Genomic DNA, 15,912 nt, shown 5'->3' with positions numbered 1-15,912 from the left:
AGAGTTTTTGTAACATAGTTTCCTGGTCCACATGTAACCAATTTTTCAGTATACTTTTGTTTGCAATAATTTTTTTTTTTTTTTTTTTGCACAATTATGTATATGATAGTTTTCTGTCTTTACTATTGGTGAGAACTTAAGGTAATTATAACAGGCATCTCAAAACAGTGGGTAATTCTAGCATTCTCTTTTAGGGGCTTTTTTACTACTTTTGCTGCAATAGGAAATTCGAAAGAAAATAAGAAGGCATTTCGTTTCATTTCATTTGAATTTCCTGCTATATTTTTTGTAAACATCCTCACCATTGCCTAAAGCATCATTTTTACTCTGTATGGTTCACACAGTTTAATTATAAACTCCCTTTAAAATAAAACATAAAAATAAATAAAAAGCTTTCCAAATAGTAATGTTAACTCAAGGCAGCTTTGGTATGGTGGAGAGTATGTGAATTTAAATCACAGAATCTGAAGTCAAGTTGGTACACATCTAGTTCTTTACATCCTTAGTTACTTACTCTCTCTGGATCTCAGTTTCTTCATCTGTAAAATGTGATTATGAATATGTAACTTGTAAGATTATTGCTCAGGTATTGTTAATGTCCCTTATTAATAAGTTGCTTTCAACAATTTAAAAATTAAGGAAAAATGGCCGGGCGCGGTGGCTCAAGCCTGTAATCCCAGCACTTTGGGAGGCCGAGACGGGCGGATCACGAGGTCAGGAGATCGAGACCATCCTGGCTAACACGGTGAAACCCCGTCTCTACTAAAAATACAAAAACTAGCCGGGCGAAGTGGCGGGCGCCTGTAGTCCCAGCTACTCGGGAGGCTGAGGCAGGAGAATGGCGTAAACTCGGGAGGCGGAGCTTGCAGTGAGCTGAGATCTGGCCACTGCACTCCAGTCCGGGCGACAGAGCGAGACTCCGCCTCAAAAAAAAAAAAAAAAAAAAAAAAAAAAAAAAAAAAAAAATTAAGGAAAAATATACTTGATTGTTTTGACACATCAGAGTTGCTAATACATTTGAAATGACAATTTTAATTCGAGCTCTGACAGTAAGGTAAGACAGCATATACTGTTGAGAGTAAATTTGTGCCTTTGGGAAAGATTATTTAGTGATACAGATCGAGAACCTTAAAAATGTTCCTATCCTTTGACCTACTAATACCATATGTAGGAATCCTAATCAAATAAATATAAACAAGAATATTTGAGTAGATGTTGACTATAACATTATGTCTTATATAGTTGGAAATGTCACTTAGCCAGGATAGCCAGTAATAGGGGGATGATTTGCATTATAGTACATCTCTAAGTTAGTCTAAATACATTCATTAACTATAGATTTGAGTAATTTTGAGCAGTATGATAAAAAAGTTTACAATAAAGTGGGTAAAACATAAGTCAAATTGTTTTTGTATTTATATACACAAAGAGGTACAAGTACAGGCATTTGTCACTTAGTAACAGGGGTATGTTCTGAGAAATGTGTCAGTAGGCAATTTCATGATTGTGCAAAGATCGTGAAGTGTACTTAATGGAAACCTGGTTGATGTAGCCTACTACACACCGAGGCTATATGGTAAAACCTGTTGGTTCTAGACTGCAAACCTGTATAACATGTTACTGTCCTGAATACTGTAGACAATTGTAACACGATGGTAAGTATATGTATATCTAAATATACAAAAGGTAATGCATTGTGCTATAACAGTATAACATCACTAGGTCATAGGAGTTTTTCAGCTTCATTATAATCTTAGGGACCACCTTTAATGTATTTCATCCATTCTTGACCACAACATCCTAATATCGTGCATGACTATACACCAAAGTGTTTACAGTGGTTATAATGGTGGTATGTTTATTGTGTTTTATGTTTTCTACAATAGATTTTTACTTTATATTCAGAAAAATGTGTCTTTTTTTGTATTTTAGGTGAGATCTATATTTTCTACATAATGGTAGCTTCCAAGCATTATATTTATCTAATGCTTAGATTTTTGGACTAATTTTTAATATATATTTAAAATGATGGTGATCTTATAATAATAGAAGTGTATTTGATATATTTTCATCTGTATTTACAGCTCTGAAAGAGAATCTTTACTATGAAGCTGGCAAAATGCTTGCCATTTCTTTAGTTCACGGTGGTCCTTCACCTGGTTTCTTTTCTAAAACCTTGTTTAACTGCCTTGTTTATGGACCAGAAAATACCCAGCCAATTTTAGATGATGTTTCAGACTTTGATGTGGCACAGATTATAATCAGGGTAAGCAATGGATCTGTTTATTAAAATGCACACTACATTCTAGGTATCTTTTAATGTAAATGACTGATCTGCAATAAAATAATATCTATGAAGGAGTTAGGGATTGTAAACATATATTTCTGTTTACCAGTGGAGTTCTGAACCAGTTAAAAGATAGTTTTAAAAGTCAGATGGCTGGAGATTAAAGTGCAAGTTTAAAGTTGGTAAAACCAGTTGGATGATGTGATTTTGGTCTGTGTTCAACATGGCTTGTGAATACTCCTCAGAAATACATGGATTTGCCTGCCTTGCTAGAGACAACTTGAGGCAAATTTCCTATTGCATGCTAGAAAGCAGATGAAAGTGCACTTTGATGCAGGATCTGAAGAGAGGAAGGATTTGGCTTACCAGTTAGAATACTTGTCCTTCCTTCTATAGGGAAGTATGAATGATAGATGGAGAGAAAGACCAGGCTGAATTTCTTCCAAAGGGGAACAAGTGGTAGGGATCAGGGAGGACTTAATGCATCCACCTAAAAGTAGTTACAATTTATTCAGCACTTATAATGGGTCCTGTACTAAACATGTCACATATACAAACACTCATTTATCATAATGCCATATAAGTGTCATTGCCAACATGTTACTGCTTTAGAAACTGAGACAATGTAAGCCATTTAACTTTTCTTCCTTAACCTCCCTCCTACTTAAGCATACTCTATCCATTGTCTCAATTAACAGACAGTGTTAATGATTAAAAGCATAGGCCTTAGCCGGGCTTGGTGGCGTGTGCCTATATTCCCAGCTACTCTGGAGGTTGAGGCACAAGAATAACTTGAACCCAGCAGATTGAGGTTGCAGTGAGCCAAGCTCACACCACTGCACTCCAGCCTGGGCAGCAGAGGGAGACACCGTCTCAAAAAATAAAATAAAGTAAAATAAAATAAAGCATAGGCTCAGAAGTCAGATTTTACTTTGAATGCCAGCTCTTATAACTACTATATGCTGTGTCACTTTGGGCATGTTAATCTTACTCAACCTCAGTTTCTAAATCACAGAGTGAGCACTGCTGAAGTGTGAGTTGCTATAGTGTATTATAACAATTCTTTCATTTGCCCTAAGACTGCTTATCCTAACATTGTGTTTTAAATTGACCCCTTTAATTCTTTGTTTTTCCTTTTGTGTCCTCTTTACTAAAAAAAAAAGTATATTTAAGCTTCATTGTCTCTACTTCCTATTTCCTCTTTATTTCTTGTAATCAGGCTTCTGTCCCTACCACAAGTCTCAAGTTAGCTAGTTCTTAGTTTATATCCGAGGCTCTAAATATCCATGTCCAAAGGCCTTTTCTAATTTTTCATCTGCTGTGACTTCTGCAATTACCACTTAGAATTTCTCTGCAATATTTTATTTAATATTGTTCTTCCTCCTACTTCTGATGATTCTCTCTTCTTTAATACTTCTTTCTTCTTTTTCTTCTTACCCCTGAAACAGCATTTTTCAGTGTTGTCTTAACAGTCCTCATTCTTTATTATTTGGAGAGCTTCTTATCTCCTGTAATCTTTCTGAATGATTCAAAGACCTGTATTTTTGAGCCCCTGGACTCATATACAGATAAGACCTGGGTCTTGTAGCACATTGAGTCCAACATGTTTAAGATGAAAATAGTATTTTTCCCAGAATTTTTTGTTTGATTGTTTTGGGGGGGGGGGGCTTTTTTGTTTTGTTTTTACCTATTTGCCTTTTCTTTCCAAGAGATTTCTTATTTCCAAGCTGTCCTGGAGAGTCATTTTCATACTCCTCCATTTTCCAGTTGTATGTCAAGTCACCTATCCCTAAGACTGACTTATCGTCAACCTTTACTTCCTATTTCTAGTGTGCCTTTTTTACCAAACTCAAATTTTCCCTAGGCTTAGACAATTAGAATGTTGTTCTAATATTCTTATTTGGGATGATTCTTCCAAAAGTACAGTTTTGACCATATTGCTTTCTTCCTCAGGAATCCCCCAATGGCTTCTCATTCCCTGTTGAACAAAGTTTAGGCTCTTCATTAGGGCATTTAAGACCTTCACCTCTCTTCATGGCTTTATCTACTCCAGTTTCTGTACTTTTTATCCAGTGTTTATTCATTTAAGAAATACTATGTACTCTGTACTGTTTTGTTACTAAAGATAGAGTAGTGAGGCAAAGTCATTACCTTCTTGGAGTTTACATTAAGAGAGAACATAGAAGATAAACAACAAATATAATATACCATCATGTAGTAAAATGTATGATAATGCTAAATAAAACAGAATATGGCCAGGTGCAGTGGCTCATGCCTGTAATCCCAACACTTTGGGAGGCCGAGGCGGGCGTATCACCAGAGGTCAGGAGTTTGAGACCAGCCTGGCCAACATGGTGAAACCCCATCTTTACTAAAAATACAAAAAAATTAGCCGAGTGTGGTGGCGTGCGCCTGTAGTCCCAGCTACTTGAAAGGCTCACTTGAGCCTGGGAGGCAGAGGTTGCAGTGAGCCAGGATCACACCACTGCACTCCAGCATGGGCAACAGAGCGAGACTCCATCCCAAATAAATAAATATATACACAAATATATACATACATACATACATACATACATAAAACAGAATAAAAAAAGGAGATAGATAAGGGTTGGAGTATATATAAGTTAGGTTTTAGGCTAAACTTCTGTATCACGTAGACAGAAAGACAGTGGCTCAAAAAAGGCAGATGTTTACTGCTCTGTAAAATCCATTGTCTAGATTTTAGGGTAAGAGGTGGCAAAAAAAAAAAAAAAAAAAAATGGCCTGTAGGTCAAGTTCTGGCCTGTTGCCTGTTTGGTAAATAGTTACATTGGGCAACCATGTCCATTTGCTACTGATCTGACTGCTTTCACACTACAGTGGTAGAGTCGAGTAGCTGCAACAGATACCATATAGTTTGAAAAGCATAAAATGCTATCTGGCCCTTTATGCAGATGGCCCTGTGTTTTCAAGATACATTGTGATTTACAAAACCATCTAAGGACTTGAGTTGCTCCCTCTCATTATCGGGTAACACTTAGCATTATTGTCTTCATCCACATGGTTGAAGCTTGCTCTTAAAGGAGAAAAGTGGAAGTTGAGAGCAGGGAAATTTGAGACATTGTTTTTACTTATATCCCATTGAACAGTCATGTAGCCCCACCTAGCTGCAGCAAAAGTTTGCCCAGCAGGGTTGAGGGTTTGCAGGGTTGAGGGTTTGCAGGGATGAGACAACATACACCCAATTATTACTCTGACAGGGTGTAAAGATAGTATTTTGAGCATAATAGTCATGAAAAACTTCAGAGATTTCAGCAGAGATTTTGAATGAATGAGAAGAAGTCATGTAAATCTCTAAGAATGTTTTAGGAAAAGGAAATTGTAAGTAAATTTTCTGTTAATGGATTGTTTCCTATTTTTAACGTTTTCCATCTGTACCTTTAAGAGCTTACCTGTATGAAAGTGTCTTGCACATAAATGGCCAAGTATTTCTTTGTTTACGCTGTTCACTAAAATGCTCTTGGTAAAATTCTGTCCATCTTTTAATTTTCAGCTGATATTCTTTTTCATGAATTATCAGGTCATCTTTCTTGCCTATCTGGTGCTAGGTAACTTTTCTCTCTTTTTTTTTTTTTTTCTTTTCTTTTTAAGAGATAAGGTCTCAGTCTGTCACCCAGACTGGAGTACATTGGTACGATCATAGCTCACTGAACCTCCAACTCCTGGGCTCAAAATCCTTCTACCTCAGCTTCCCGAGTAGCTAGGACTACAGGTATATACCACCTACAACAGGCCTTTTTTTTTTTTTTTTTTTTCTTTAGAGAAGGGGACTAGCTGTGTTGCCCAGGCTGTTCTTGAACTTCTGGCCTTAGGCAAGCCTCCCACCTCAGCCTCCCTAGTTGCTAGTCTTACCTAGTGCTATATAATTTTTCAGTGTCAGTTATTTCCTTTTTTACAAATAGTTTCATTATACTCTGGATTTCTTGAAGGCAGAAATAGACAAATTTGTTGAACTGGATCATCAGACATTTATTCTAGAAAAATACTTCTTGGTTTACTTTCACTGCACCCATATGTACTCAGAAATTTGAGTATAAATTAATATCATTTGAAATGTGCATGTCACTCAAAAGTAAATGGGTAAAGTGGCTGTATTTTCTCCTTTGTTACAGATAAATACTGCAACAACTATAGCTGACTTAAAGTCAGTAATAAATGAATGCTATAACTACCTTGAGTTAATTGGATGTCTCAGACTTATAACGACATTAAGTGATAAATATATGTTAATAAAAGACATACTTGTATACCATGTAATTCAGAGAGTCCAAGCACCCTTTGAAAGGTAAGTTGTTTCTGTTAATATATGGCTCTCTCAAATTACATGTTTAAAGTGGTTAATTATCTTGTAATGTGAGATATATTTGGTAATAAGTGAGATGTTTTTCTCAGAAAAAAATTTAAATGCTCTTTTAAAATAATAACTTAAGCTTTTTTGGGATGATTACTGTTCTGATCATTTAATAAGCATTGTGTAGGTTGGGCGCGGTGGTTCACTCACGACTGTAATCCCAGCACTTTGGGAGGCTGGGACATGTGGATCATTTGAGGTCAGGAGTTCGAGACCAGCCTGACCAACATGGTGAAACCCCGTCTCTACTAAAATACAAAAATTAGCCGGGCATGGTGGTGGGTGCCTGTAATCTCAGCTACTTGGGAGGCTAAGGCTAGAGAATTGCTTGAACCCAAGTGAGCCAAGATCATGCCACTGCACTCCAGCCTGGGTGACAGAGCAAGACCCCCTCTCAAAAAAAATAAAGAATTGTGTAAATGTATGATGCTTTCATAGAAATAATCACTATTTCAGATTATAAATTTTTTTCTAAAAAATATTCTTTTTAAAACTCTTACCACATGAGCCAACTATTCTCTGTGCATTCATTTAATAACTATTTATTGAGTACCTTTTATCTGCTGGGTAGTATATATATTGACCATTCTTTGATTAACAAAGTATGTATGATTTTTGCTGTCTTTTAGTTTAGAGCACTGGTATAAGTTAGACAACTTATGTATCTCCTTACACTCTTACAATTTTTTTAAATAATGGAAATACACATATGAAAGTAGTCTGTAATCACCATCCAGATCTAACACTTACTAACCTGTGCCTGTCTTGTTCATCTATATCCTACCCTTGTTATTGACTCCAGTATTATTTTAAAGCCAATACCAGATATTATCTCAAACCTGATCAATTCATTTAAAAAAATGTAGTATCATTAATCCATAGATTTAAATATATTTGATGTGTTTAAAATCTTCATAGTTAATATCATTACTGAAGTTTATATGTCTTGGATCAGTATAAGTCTCTTTATGTTGTTGTTTTTAATTCTTTTGATGTGAGCCTTAATGGTCTTTGTAAGCTTTTTTGCTATATTGTATCACAAGGTGTTTCAGACTCATTTTGTACATTTTAGCCTAAGGAACCTTTGTTATTTTTAATGGGAAATGGGTAATTCACAACCGCAGTCTGGATGCTACAGAGTCTTAGTTTTGCTGGGTTGGTCATGGTATCTAGGACTTTTCAATGAATCCAAATTAGAAAAGTCAAGGGTTTTAAAATCTATTTTTATCTATTTTTTTTAAATCAAACTTTTTTAAAAGATCCATTATGAGTGTGTCCTGATACTTCTAATTCAGATTCCCTATTGCATGATTTTTACTTAACATTTTCTTTGTCCTGTGTTGAGAATTCCAGTTCTTAACGACACTGGAGAATTTGAGTATGAAGTAACTATTCATGTGATTTATTCCACATTTCATAACCAATAGTCTCAGAATAACAGTACTAACATTATCAAATTGTTGTGCTTATAAGTCATTGGAATATTTTCTGTGTGACTAAAAATTGGGCATAAATTGCATTTTCATTTTTTATTTTTAGTGATTAATTTTTATTAAAATTTTATTTTATTTTAAAATTATATAAAATGTTTTGTATAGTTCCAAAGTCAAATGTATAATAAGAATATACTGAAAGTATATTCAAAGAAGTATAGGTTTCATCCATACTATGTCCATCTACCATTCAACCTTTTATGAAGTAACCATTTTGGCAATTTTTTTGTGGTTTATTCTTTTATTATTTGTTTTTCTTTTTAATGATAACAGATAAACATGTGTGTTTTTCGCTCATTTTATGCTGCTATAACAATACCTGAGACTTGGTAATTTATAAAGAAAAGAAATTTATTTCTCACAGTTCTGGAGGCTGGGAAGTTCAAAGGCATAGTGCCAGTATCTGCTCAACATCTGGTGAGAGCTATCTTGCTGTGTCATAGCATTGTGGAAGAGCAAGTGAGCACTCAAGACAGAGATGTGCCCTGGAAATCAGGATGAATTCACCCTTTTTATCAGGAGCCCACTCCCACAATAATGTTATTAATCCATTCATGAGGGCAGAGCCCTTGTGACCTAATCACCTCTTAAGGACCCTATCTCCCAATACTGTTATACTGGCCATTAAATTTCAACATGAGTTTCAAATGAGACATTGAAACCATAACATTCTCCTCCTGGCACTCTAAAACTCATGTCCCACTCACATACAAAATCCCACTCACATACAAGAGTATCTGAGGAGGTGAATAGGAAATTTAGGAAGTCAGGCAAAAATGATATGTCTGTTCTTTGCTTATTAATGAAAATGTGCATTTTAAAATATTCAGTTGTTAACTTGCATTTCTTTTGTTAATCAGATAATTTTTGTTCATTTTCTCTATTATTGATATTTCAGAAGAATTTGTATTCCTTGCATAAAATTAATTTTCTGTCATGTATATTAAATATCTGTCATTTGCTTTATCTTAATTTCTTTTTAACAATACATAGGTTTTACATTTTTATGTAATGAAGATTTATCACTCTTGGTAATATCTGGGAAACTTAATTTTTATAATAATTAGCTTTGAAGTGTAAAACACTTCAGATTTTGTCATCTTTCTTACTAATAAAAACTTGTTAGTTTTGAAACTATAAATAGCCAAATAATGTAGGTATGTAAAATAGTCATTTTATATTAATGTATTTGCTTATGGATTTGAAAGTATCATGTATAGTATATCCATATCTTCTCTTTTTCCTCACATCTGAAAATATGATTGTCTCTTGTAGGGTTTTTTTTGGTTGTTTTTTAAAAATCATTAGCTGTTTTGAAAAAATGCCAGATAAATTAGCTGGAAATATATATTACTTAATATAATACCAAACACACATATATGAATGTTGGCTCATTATTTTTCTTCTGTTAAGTTTTAAGCAGGGTCTGAAAACCCTTGGTGTTTTGGAGAAAATTCAGGCTTATCCAGAAGCATTTTGTAGCATCCTGTGTCATAAACCTGAGAGTCTTTCTGCAAAAATCCTTAGTGATCTTTTTGCAGTACACACATTACCTGATGTAAAAGCTTTGGGGTTTTGGAACAGTTACTTACAGGCTGTTGAAGGTATGTAGATATTTTATTTTACTTTTAACGATCTCAGAATATTTGTTTCAGCATATTTGTTGGGGGTTTTATGTGTGTATGTTTTGCCTTTTGGTATTAATATTAAGATGCTAACTCTGTATTTACAAAAGAAAGTTATTTCAAAGCAAGTTTATATGACCAAGTTAAAAATGATGAGAAAAGTTTACAGAGTAAATTTATATTTTGTAATTTTTTTCTCTAGATAAGTTGAGATGAAAGGCATTCTTTCTAGAAAATATTATTGTCACAGCATAGAACAGTCTTAATCCTAATAATCTATTTCATCATTTTCAACTTGAAGTTAAACAAAATTATTCTTCTTCCACTGGTTAGGGCTATAACAATGATATTTATCATTGAGCATTAACAGTGTAAAATCATTCTGCCTAATAGAGTGGAGAAGAATTTAACTTATAGTTGAAACTTTGTTTAGCTAGATTTTTGGTTTTTTACCATTTAGTTTTCCTGTCTGTATTTATTGAACTATTGTATCAAATAGTGATGACCTAGAAGCGGTCAAATATACAATAAGTAGTTGTACTAAATGATTGTATTAGTCCTTCTACTTTGAGATTCATTTATGTACTCTTTACCTGTTACTATACCTGACTTTGTGATTTAGTTTGCCCAAAACAAATGTGGGAGTCTATGCCTTTCAGTATTCCAAATCTGTTTGGAGAAGAATCTATGATGATAGCAATATATAACATGGATTTACTTTTGTTTCTTTTTCTCTTTTATTGGTAAATTTTTTCAGATGGTAAATCTACAACAACAATGGAAGACATTCTTATTTTTGCAACTGGTTGCAGTTCCATTCCTCCAGCTGGATTTAAACCCACTCCTTCAATTGAGTGTTTGCATGTGGATTTTCCTGTTGGAAACAAGTGTAATAACTGTTTAGCAATTCCAGTCACCAATACATATAAAGAGTTTCAAGAAAATATGGACTTCACCATAAGAAACACTCTAAAACTAGAAAAGGAAGAAAGTTCTCATTACATTGGACATTAAAATGTTTCCTTGAACGAAGAGAAGCTTTCTTTAAAAGCTGCTGTTGATTACTCTCTTTTGTTTCACTAACCTTTTCATCATCACTTTGAACAAACTAGTTAGTTTCTTGGCCTAATAAAATTTATGATATTAATATAAAGGAGTATTATGGCCACTTAGGCTAAAAAAAATTTTTTTTGTTAAAGCATACTAGTCAAAATAGGTGATAGTTTCTCATTTTCTTGATATACATACTTTATAAACCTCAATATAAATATTCTTAAAATGGTTGTAAGGATTTTATTTAGGTATGGTAGCATGGTATATAAAAGTAAAAACTGTTTTACTCACATTTTTTGTAAATTAGGATTACATATAGAATGCCACAATTTTTCTAGGTTTATTCAATTTTCAAATTATTCCTCATTTTATTTTAAAGCATTAAATAGAAAAGCTAATTGGTTAAATTTTGTTATATAAATCAGAGGCTTATATTCTGGGATTTGTGTTACTATGCATGCTTTTCTAGGATGTCACTGAATTAGTTGTTTAAAATGTTTTTAGATTACTGATTTATATTAAGATGACCCACACTGCAGTTAGATTATGCCTAGTTGGAAGTATTATATAAAAAGCAGAATTAAGCTGGGCACATGTGCCTGTAATCCCAGTTATAAGGGAGGCTGAGGTGGGAGAATCGAGATGCTCAGTCAGCCTGGGCAATATAGCAAGACTCCATCTCAAAAAAAAAAAAAAAAAAAAAGGGCAGAATTGCACAAATTTTCTGGAATCGATGGACATTCCATGAGCTTAAACACTTTTGAGGTGGATAACATTTAGTTGAAAATACCTAAGAAAGTGTGTCTTCTTTAAAGCCTTGGCTTTAATCATGGGAAATTGTTGTTGTTGTTGTTGTTTTCTGTATCCTGTGTTTGGTATTCAATATATCTGATCCATAATCATTTTAGGTATTTAAATGATCTCTGTGAATTGGTAGGTTTGACCATTTGACTGTTATTTATTATCAAGATGGTTGTATGCTAAGGTAAGTTGGCACCATAGCATTATACAGTTATCTTCATTGCTCCTGAATGATATCTGTTATATAAGCAGTGCATAAATAAAGTAAAAAGGATAGAATGAAAAACCCATTCTAATGTCACCGCTCAGAGATAAGTACTGTGTTTCTGTGTATCCTTCTATAAATGCTTTCCTTCTTTTCCTTTATTTTTTAACTTTAATAATGCTACTAAAAGACAATACCTAAAAGTAACTGTACTAACAATGTGCTAACAATGTGAAAATATATAGTCCCATAGTCATGTCCCCATATTTATACTCCCACAAAAGAAAAAATTGGAAAACAAAGTCTGATGTCCTTAATCTATTATCAAATTTAAATGATGTAATGGTTGAGTTTTCCATGAAAGTAAATCATTATGATAGGTAAATCACTATGGGAAGTAAAATGTTTTAACCATATTTTTCTTAATACACAAAGCAGGTGTCAGCTGTTGTCATATTCTCACCCTTCTTAAGAAATATCATTAAATTATTGATATTTTTTAAGAAAAGTAACAGAATAGATTTGAAAGAGATAATGTATCTCTTAATACCAAAGGACAACTAAAACATAATTCTAGTGTACTTTTCTTTGTTCCCTCATGTCTTTTTCAATCTATACACTAACATACCTAGCAAATTAGTTTTACTTTAACTTGAAATATTTAATAACATTAAACAAGGCATTTCTTTGTCTTTCTTTGGTTGAATTCTTTTGTCTTATCAATAGTAATTGAAAGATCAATTATCAAAGAGTTTGAATAGCTAGTATAAACCCCAAACTCGCCATACAATTTTTATTCCAAATATGTTGATAAAAAGATACTTTATTTCTATATCCACCTTGTTTTTATAACAGTTAAAAACCAATACAAACCAAAAAAACCTAGTTAAAGCTATTTTCTGGTTTGTAGTTTTAATTAATTTCCCCTAGGGTAGAAATTAAAGCTGGTAAGTCACACACACATACTTTGTTAGGGTGGGGGTGGCAAGTGGAGAGGCAGTGTACTTGGGTTACCTACAATTAAAAACAGTATTTCAATTCTTCATTTGACTTACTTTATATATAGACAGGGCCTTAGTGATAGGATGGTGTAAATAATTTAGGATATTCATGTTTTCAACTGAAGCATAAATATTTATTTTGCGAAATGTTTTCTGGTTTGAAGGATGTTCCATTATTAGGATTTTTAGATTAATCTGTATGGTCAAGGAATATCAGAGAAACCTGTAGGTTATTTATTTTCTGCAGTGTCATTTTGTCAAATGGTTGGTATTATAATTGTTCTTTTCTTATTCATTTTATAACCAGTGCATAATTCTTATTTTAGATTTTAAAAAAGAATTATGCTATAAATCTTTATAAATGTGTGTATATATTTCTTAAATATTGCAATTGCCTAAACATTGTATATTTTAAGGCTGTTTTCTCTTGCTGTCAATGTTGAGGAAAACTATAAATTGATCTATAATGCATCTATTGGTAATGGTTTTGGTTAGTTTGATATTCATTGTTTTTAAACAGTTTCCAATATGGAAACTTTATTTTAATACCTTTTATACAGTTCTCTACTATTCAAGATATTCTTTAAAATATCTCACCAGAAACTTATACTTTTCTACTTTGTAATATTTAGTTTCTATAATTTGAGGAAGTGATTTTTTTTTTGTTTGGGTTAAGTAAAAAGCCTTTATTTGATTACCCAGCATGAGAATTCACCTCAGTTTCTATTTTATGCATTTGTAAATTTTTCCCCTAATTATATGGAAGCTATTGGAACTTCTGTATTCAGTACTAAATACTAAGTCAAGGGGAGTATATTAGGTAAGTTTTTTCAGTGACTGTGCCTTTAGCATTCAGTCATTATAAGAAAATGATCAGAACAAAATCATTACATTATAAACATGTAATTCTTTTATATAGTGATTATCATGTACTGCATTGTTACTTTTAAAATAAGCTATTAAACTAGTTTTTATGGTTCAAGTAATGCAATACAAAGTTTCATGCTTCAAGTAATGCAATACAAAACATAACACATTTAATGATGAATTACTTGAATGTATATTATCTGTGGTTTAGGGAAATTTGGGTTGTCTTGAAGAGACTCAGTTTTCAAGTTCTGATTTTGACCATTATGTTTTCTAATTCCTAAACATATCCCAGTACCTACACTATGCCAAGTATTATGCTAGGCGATAGTTTATATGTCAGCCTATTTATACCCTTTTTAAAGACTGCCAGATTAACCAAAAAGTGTGACATTTATAACAAAGTTTTATAAATAAATAAATGTGTTTATGCCAATAAAGATAAACTGCCTATATAAACTAAGTAATTTATTGGGATTTAACAAGATTAAGACTCTGACAAACTGAAAGATACAAGATTCCTTTACTCTCCACATTTAGGAGATCCTGTAAGCAAGCAGTTACTGTCTGACACCGAGGAACCTATAGAAATGAGGGAATCTGTGTTAAAACTATGTATCCTCTAACGTAAAATAGCTTACTAGAATAAATTATTTAAGCCAAAAATCTGGATTCAGATAAATGGCTATAGTAAATTAGGTTAATGAACAATCTGTAGCCATAGATTATTTTCAGTCTTTCTGATTCTAATAAAACAAATACCTTATTCAGTCTCAGCCTTACAAGGGCTGTTTGTCTATGGTTGCTGTTCTTCTGTGGGGTGTATTTTTCTATAAATGTATTGCCCACACTCTGTGCACTCGGTCAGGAGTTTTTATCATTTCATATGTATGCAGTGTACATCAGTTTTTAATTTGTCTTAGTGATTTTAACACGACTCATAGTCTTGGGAGGGAATCCGTGATGGAACTGAAGTGGCTCGATGATGGATTTGCATTTGAAAGTGGAAGGACCCAAATGAGCAAAATTGGGCTCTCAGATATTTTATTTCATAGAGACTGTAGAATGCAGTAGAACTTTCCCATAGGGCAGAAATAGTTTCTGTTTAGTTGGAACACACCCAGATCATTAAAGATTCCTTCAAAATATTAGTAATAGTACTGAAGAAACACACGCATTCCAGTTAATTTCTTTTTTTTTTTTTTTTTTTTTTTGAGACGGAGTCTCGCTCTTTCGCCCAGGCTGGAGTGCAGTGGCCGGATCTCTGCTCACTGCAAGCTCCGCCTCTGCCTCAGCCTCCCGAGTAGCTGGGATTACAGGCGCCCGCCACCACGCCCGGCTAATTTGTTTTTGTATTTTTTTAGTAGAGACGGGGTTTCACCATGTTAGCCAGGATGGTCTCGATCTCCTGACCTCGTGATCCGCCCGTCTCGGCCTCCCAAAGTGCTGGGATTACAGGCTTGAGCCACCTCGCCCGGCCTCCAGTTAATTTCTTAATGAATATGCCAATTAGCTATAAAAAAGATTACATAATTTTTTTTTTTAATTTTTTTTTTTTTTTTTTTTTTGAGACAGAATCCCACTCACCCAGGCTGGAGTGCAGTGGCGCCATCTCGGTTCACTGCATCCTCCGCCTCCCAGGTTCAAGCAGTTCTCCCTGCCTCAGCCTCCCCAGTAGCTGGGATTAAAGGTGCCCACCACCACGCCCAGCTAATTTGTATTTTTAGTAGCCACTGGGTTTCACCATGTTGACCTAGCTGGTTTCGGACTCCTGACCTCAGGTGATCTTCCCACCTCCACCTCCCAAAGTGCTGGGATTACAGGCGTGAGCCACTGCACCCAGCAGAGCTTATGTAATTCTTAAAAGGTAAAGATTGTAGGTTGAATGCTAGGATGTATAGCATTAAAAATAAGTTAACCTATTTTAAATGTCACAAAAATAAAGTTTTTATTAATGAAAAAAGCCAATGTTTCACACTATAAAACAATCTTACATAATCGTTAGGCTAACTTCATTTATATAATTTTGAAAGTTAAGTTTTTGAGGCAGAGTCTGATTTCATTTCAGAATTTGGTGCAGCTTCATAATGAAATGTCATCAATGAACTCTGGGGGAATGAGCTGTCATTGTGTATCTATTTTTGTCATACAGTAAAATCTATGGATTAAGTTAGAAATCCCATAAATTTT

At 33.8% G+C, this 15,912-nt stretch overlaps 1 protein-coding gene across 1 annotated transcript in view; it reads left to right on the top strand.

Annotated features, from left to right (window-relative positions):
• The window catches only part of G2E3 (G2/M-phase specific E3 ubiquitin protein ligase), a 61,376-nt gene extending 46,988 nt beyond the window's left edge, over window positions 1-14,388 (top strand). The window contains exons 12-15 of the mRNA XM_010374667.2: window positions 2,085-2,266; window positions 6,439-6,611; window positions 9,584-9,774; window positions 10,553-14,388. Coding sequence (XP_010372969.1) covers window positions 2,085-2,266; window positions 6,439-6,611; window positions 9,584-9,774; window positions 10,553-10,809 — 803 coding nt within the window. The 3' untranslated portion in view covers window positions 10,810-14,388. The remainder of the gene's footprint in view (window positions 1-2,084; window positions 2,267-6,438; window positions 6,612-9,583; window positions 9,775-10,552) is intronic.
• Window positions 14,389-15,912: the final 1,524 nt, after the last annotated feature.

The sequence above is a fragment of the Rhinopithecus roxellana genome, chromosome 5 (assembly GCF_007565055.1).
Source record: "Rhinopithecus roxellana isolate Shanxi Qingling chromosome 5, ASM756505v1, whole genome shotgun sequence".
NCBI classification, from domain to species: domain Eukaryota; kingdom Metazoa; phylum Chordata; class Mammalia; order Primates; family Cercopithecidae; genus Rhinopithecus; species Rhinopithecus roxellana.
This window is presented reverse-complemented; position numbering and strand designations above follow the sequence as displayed.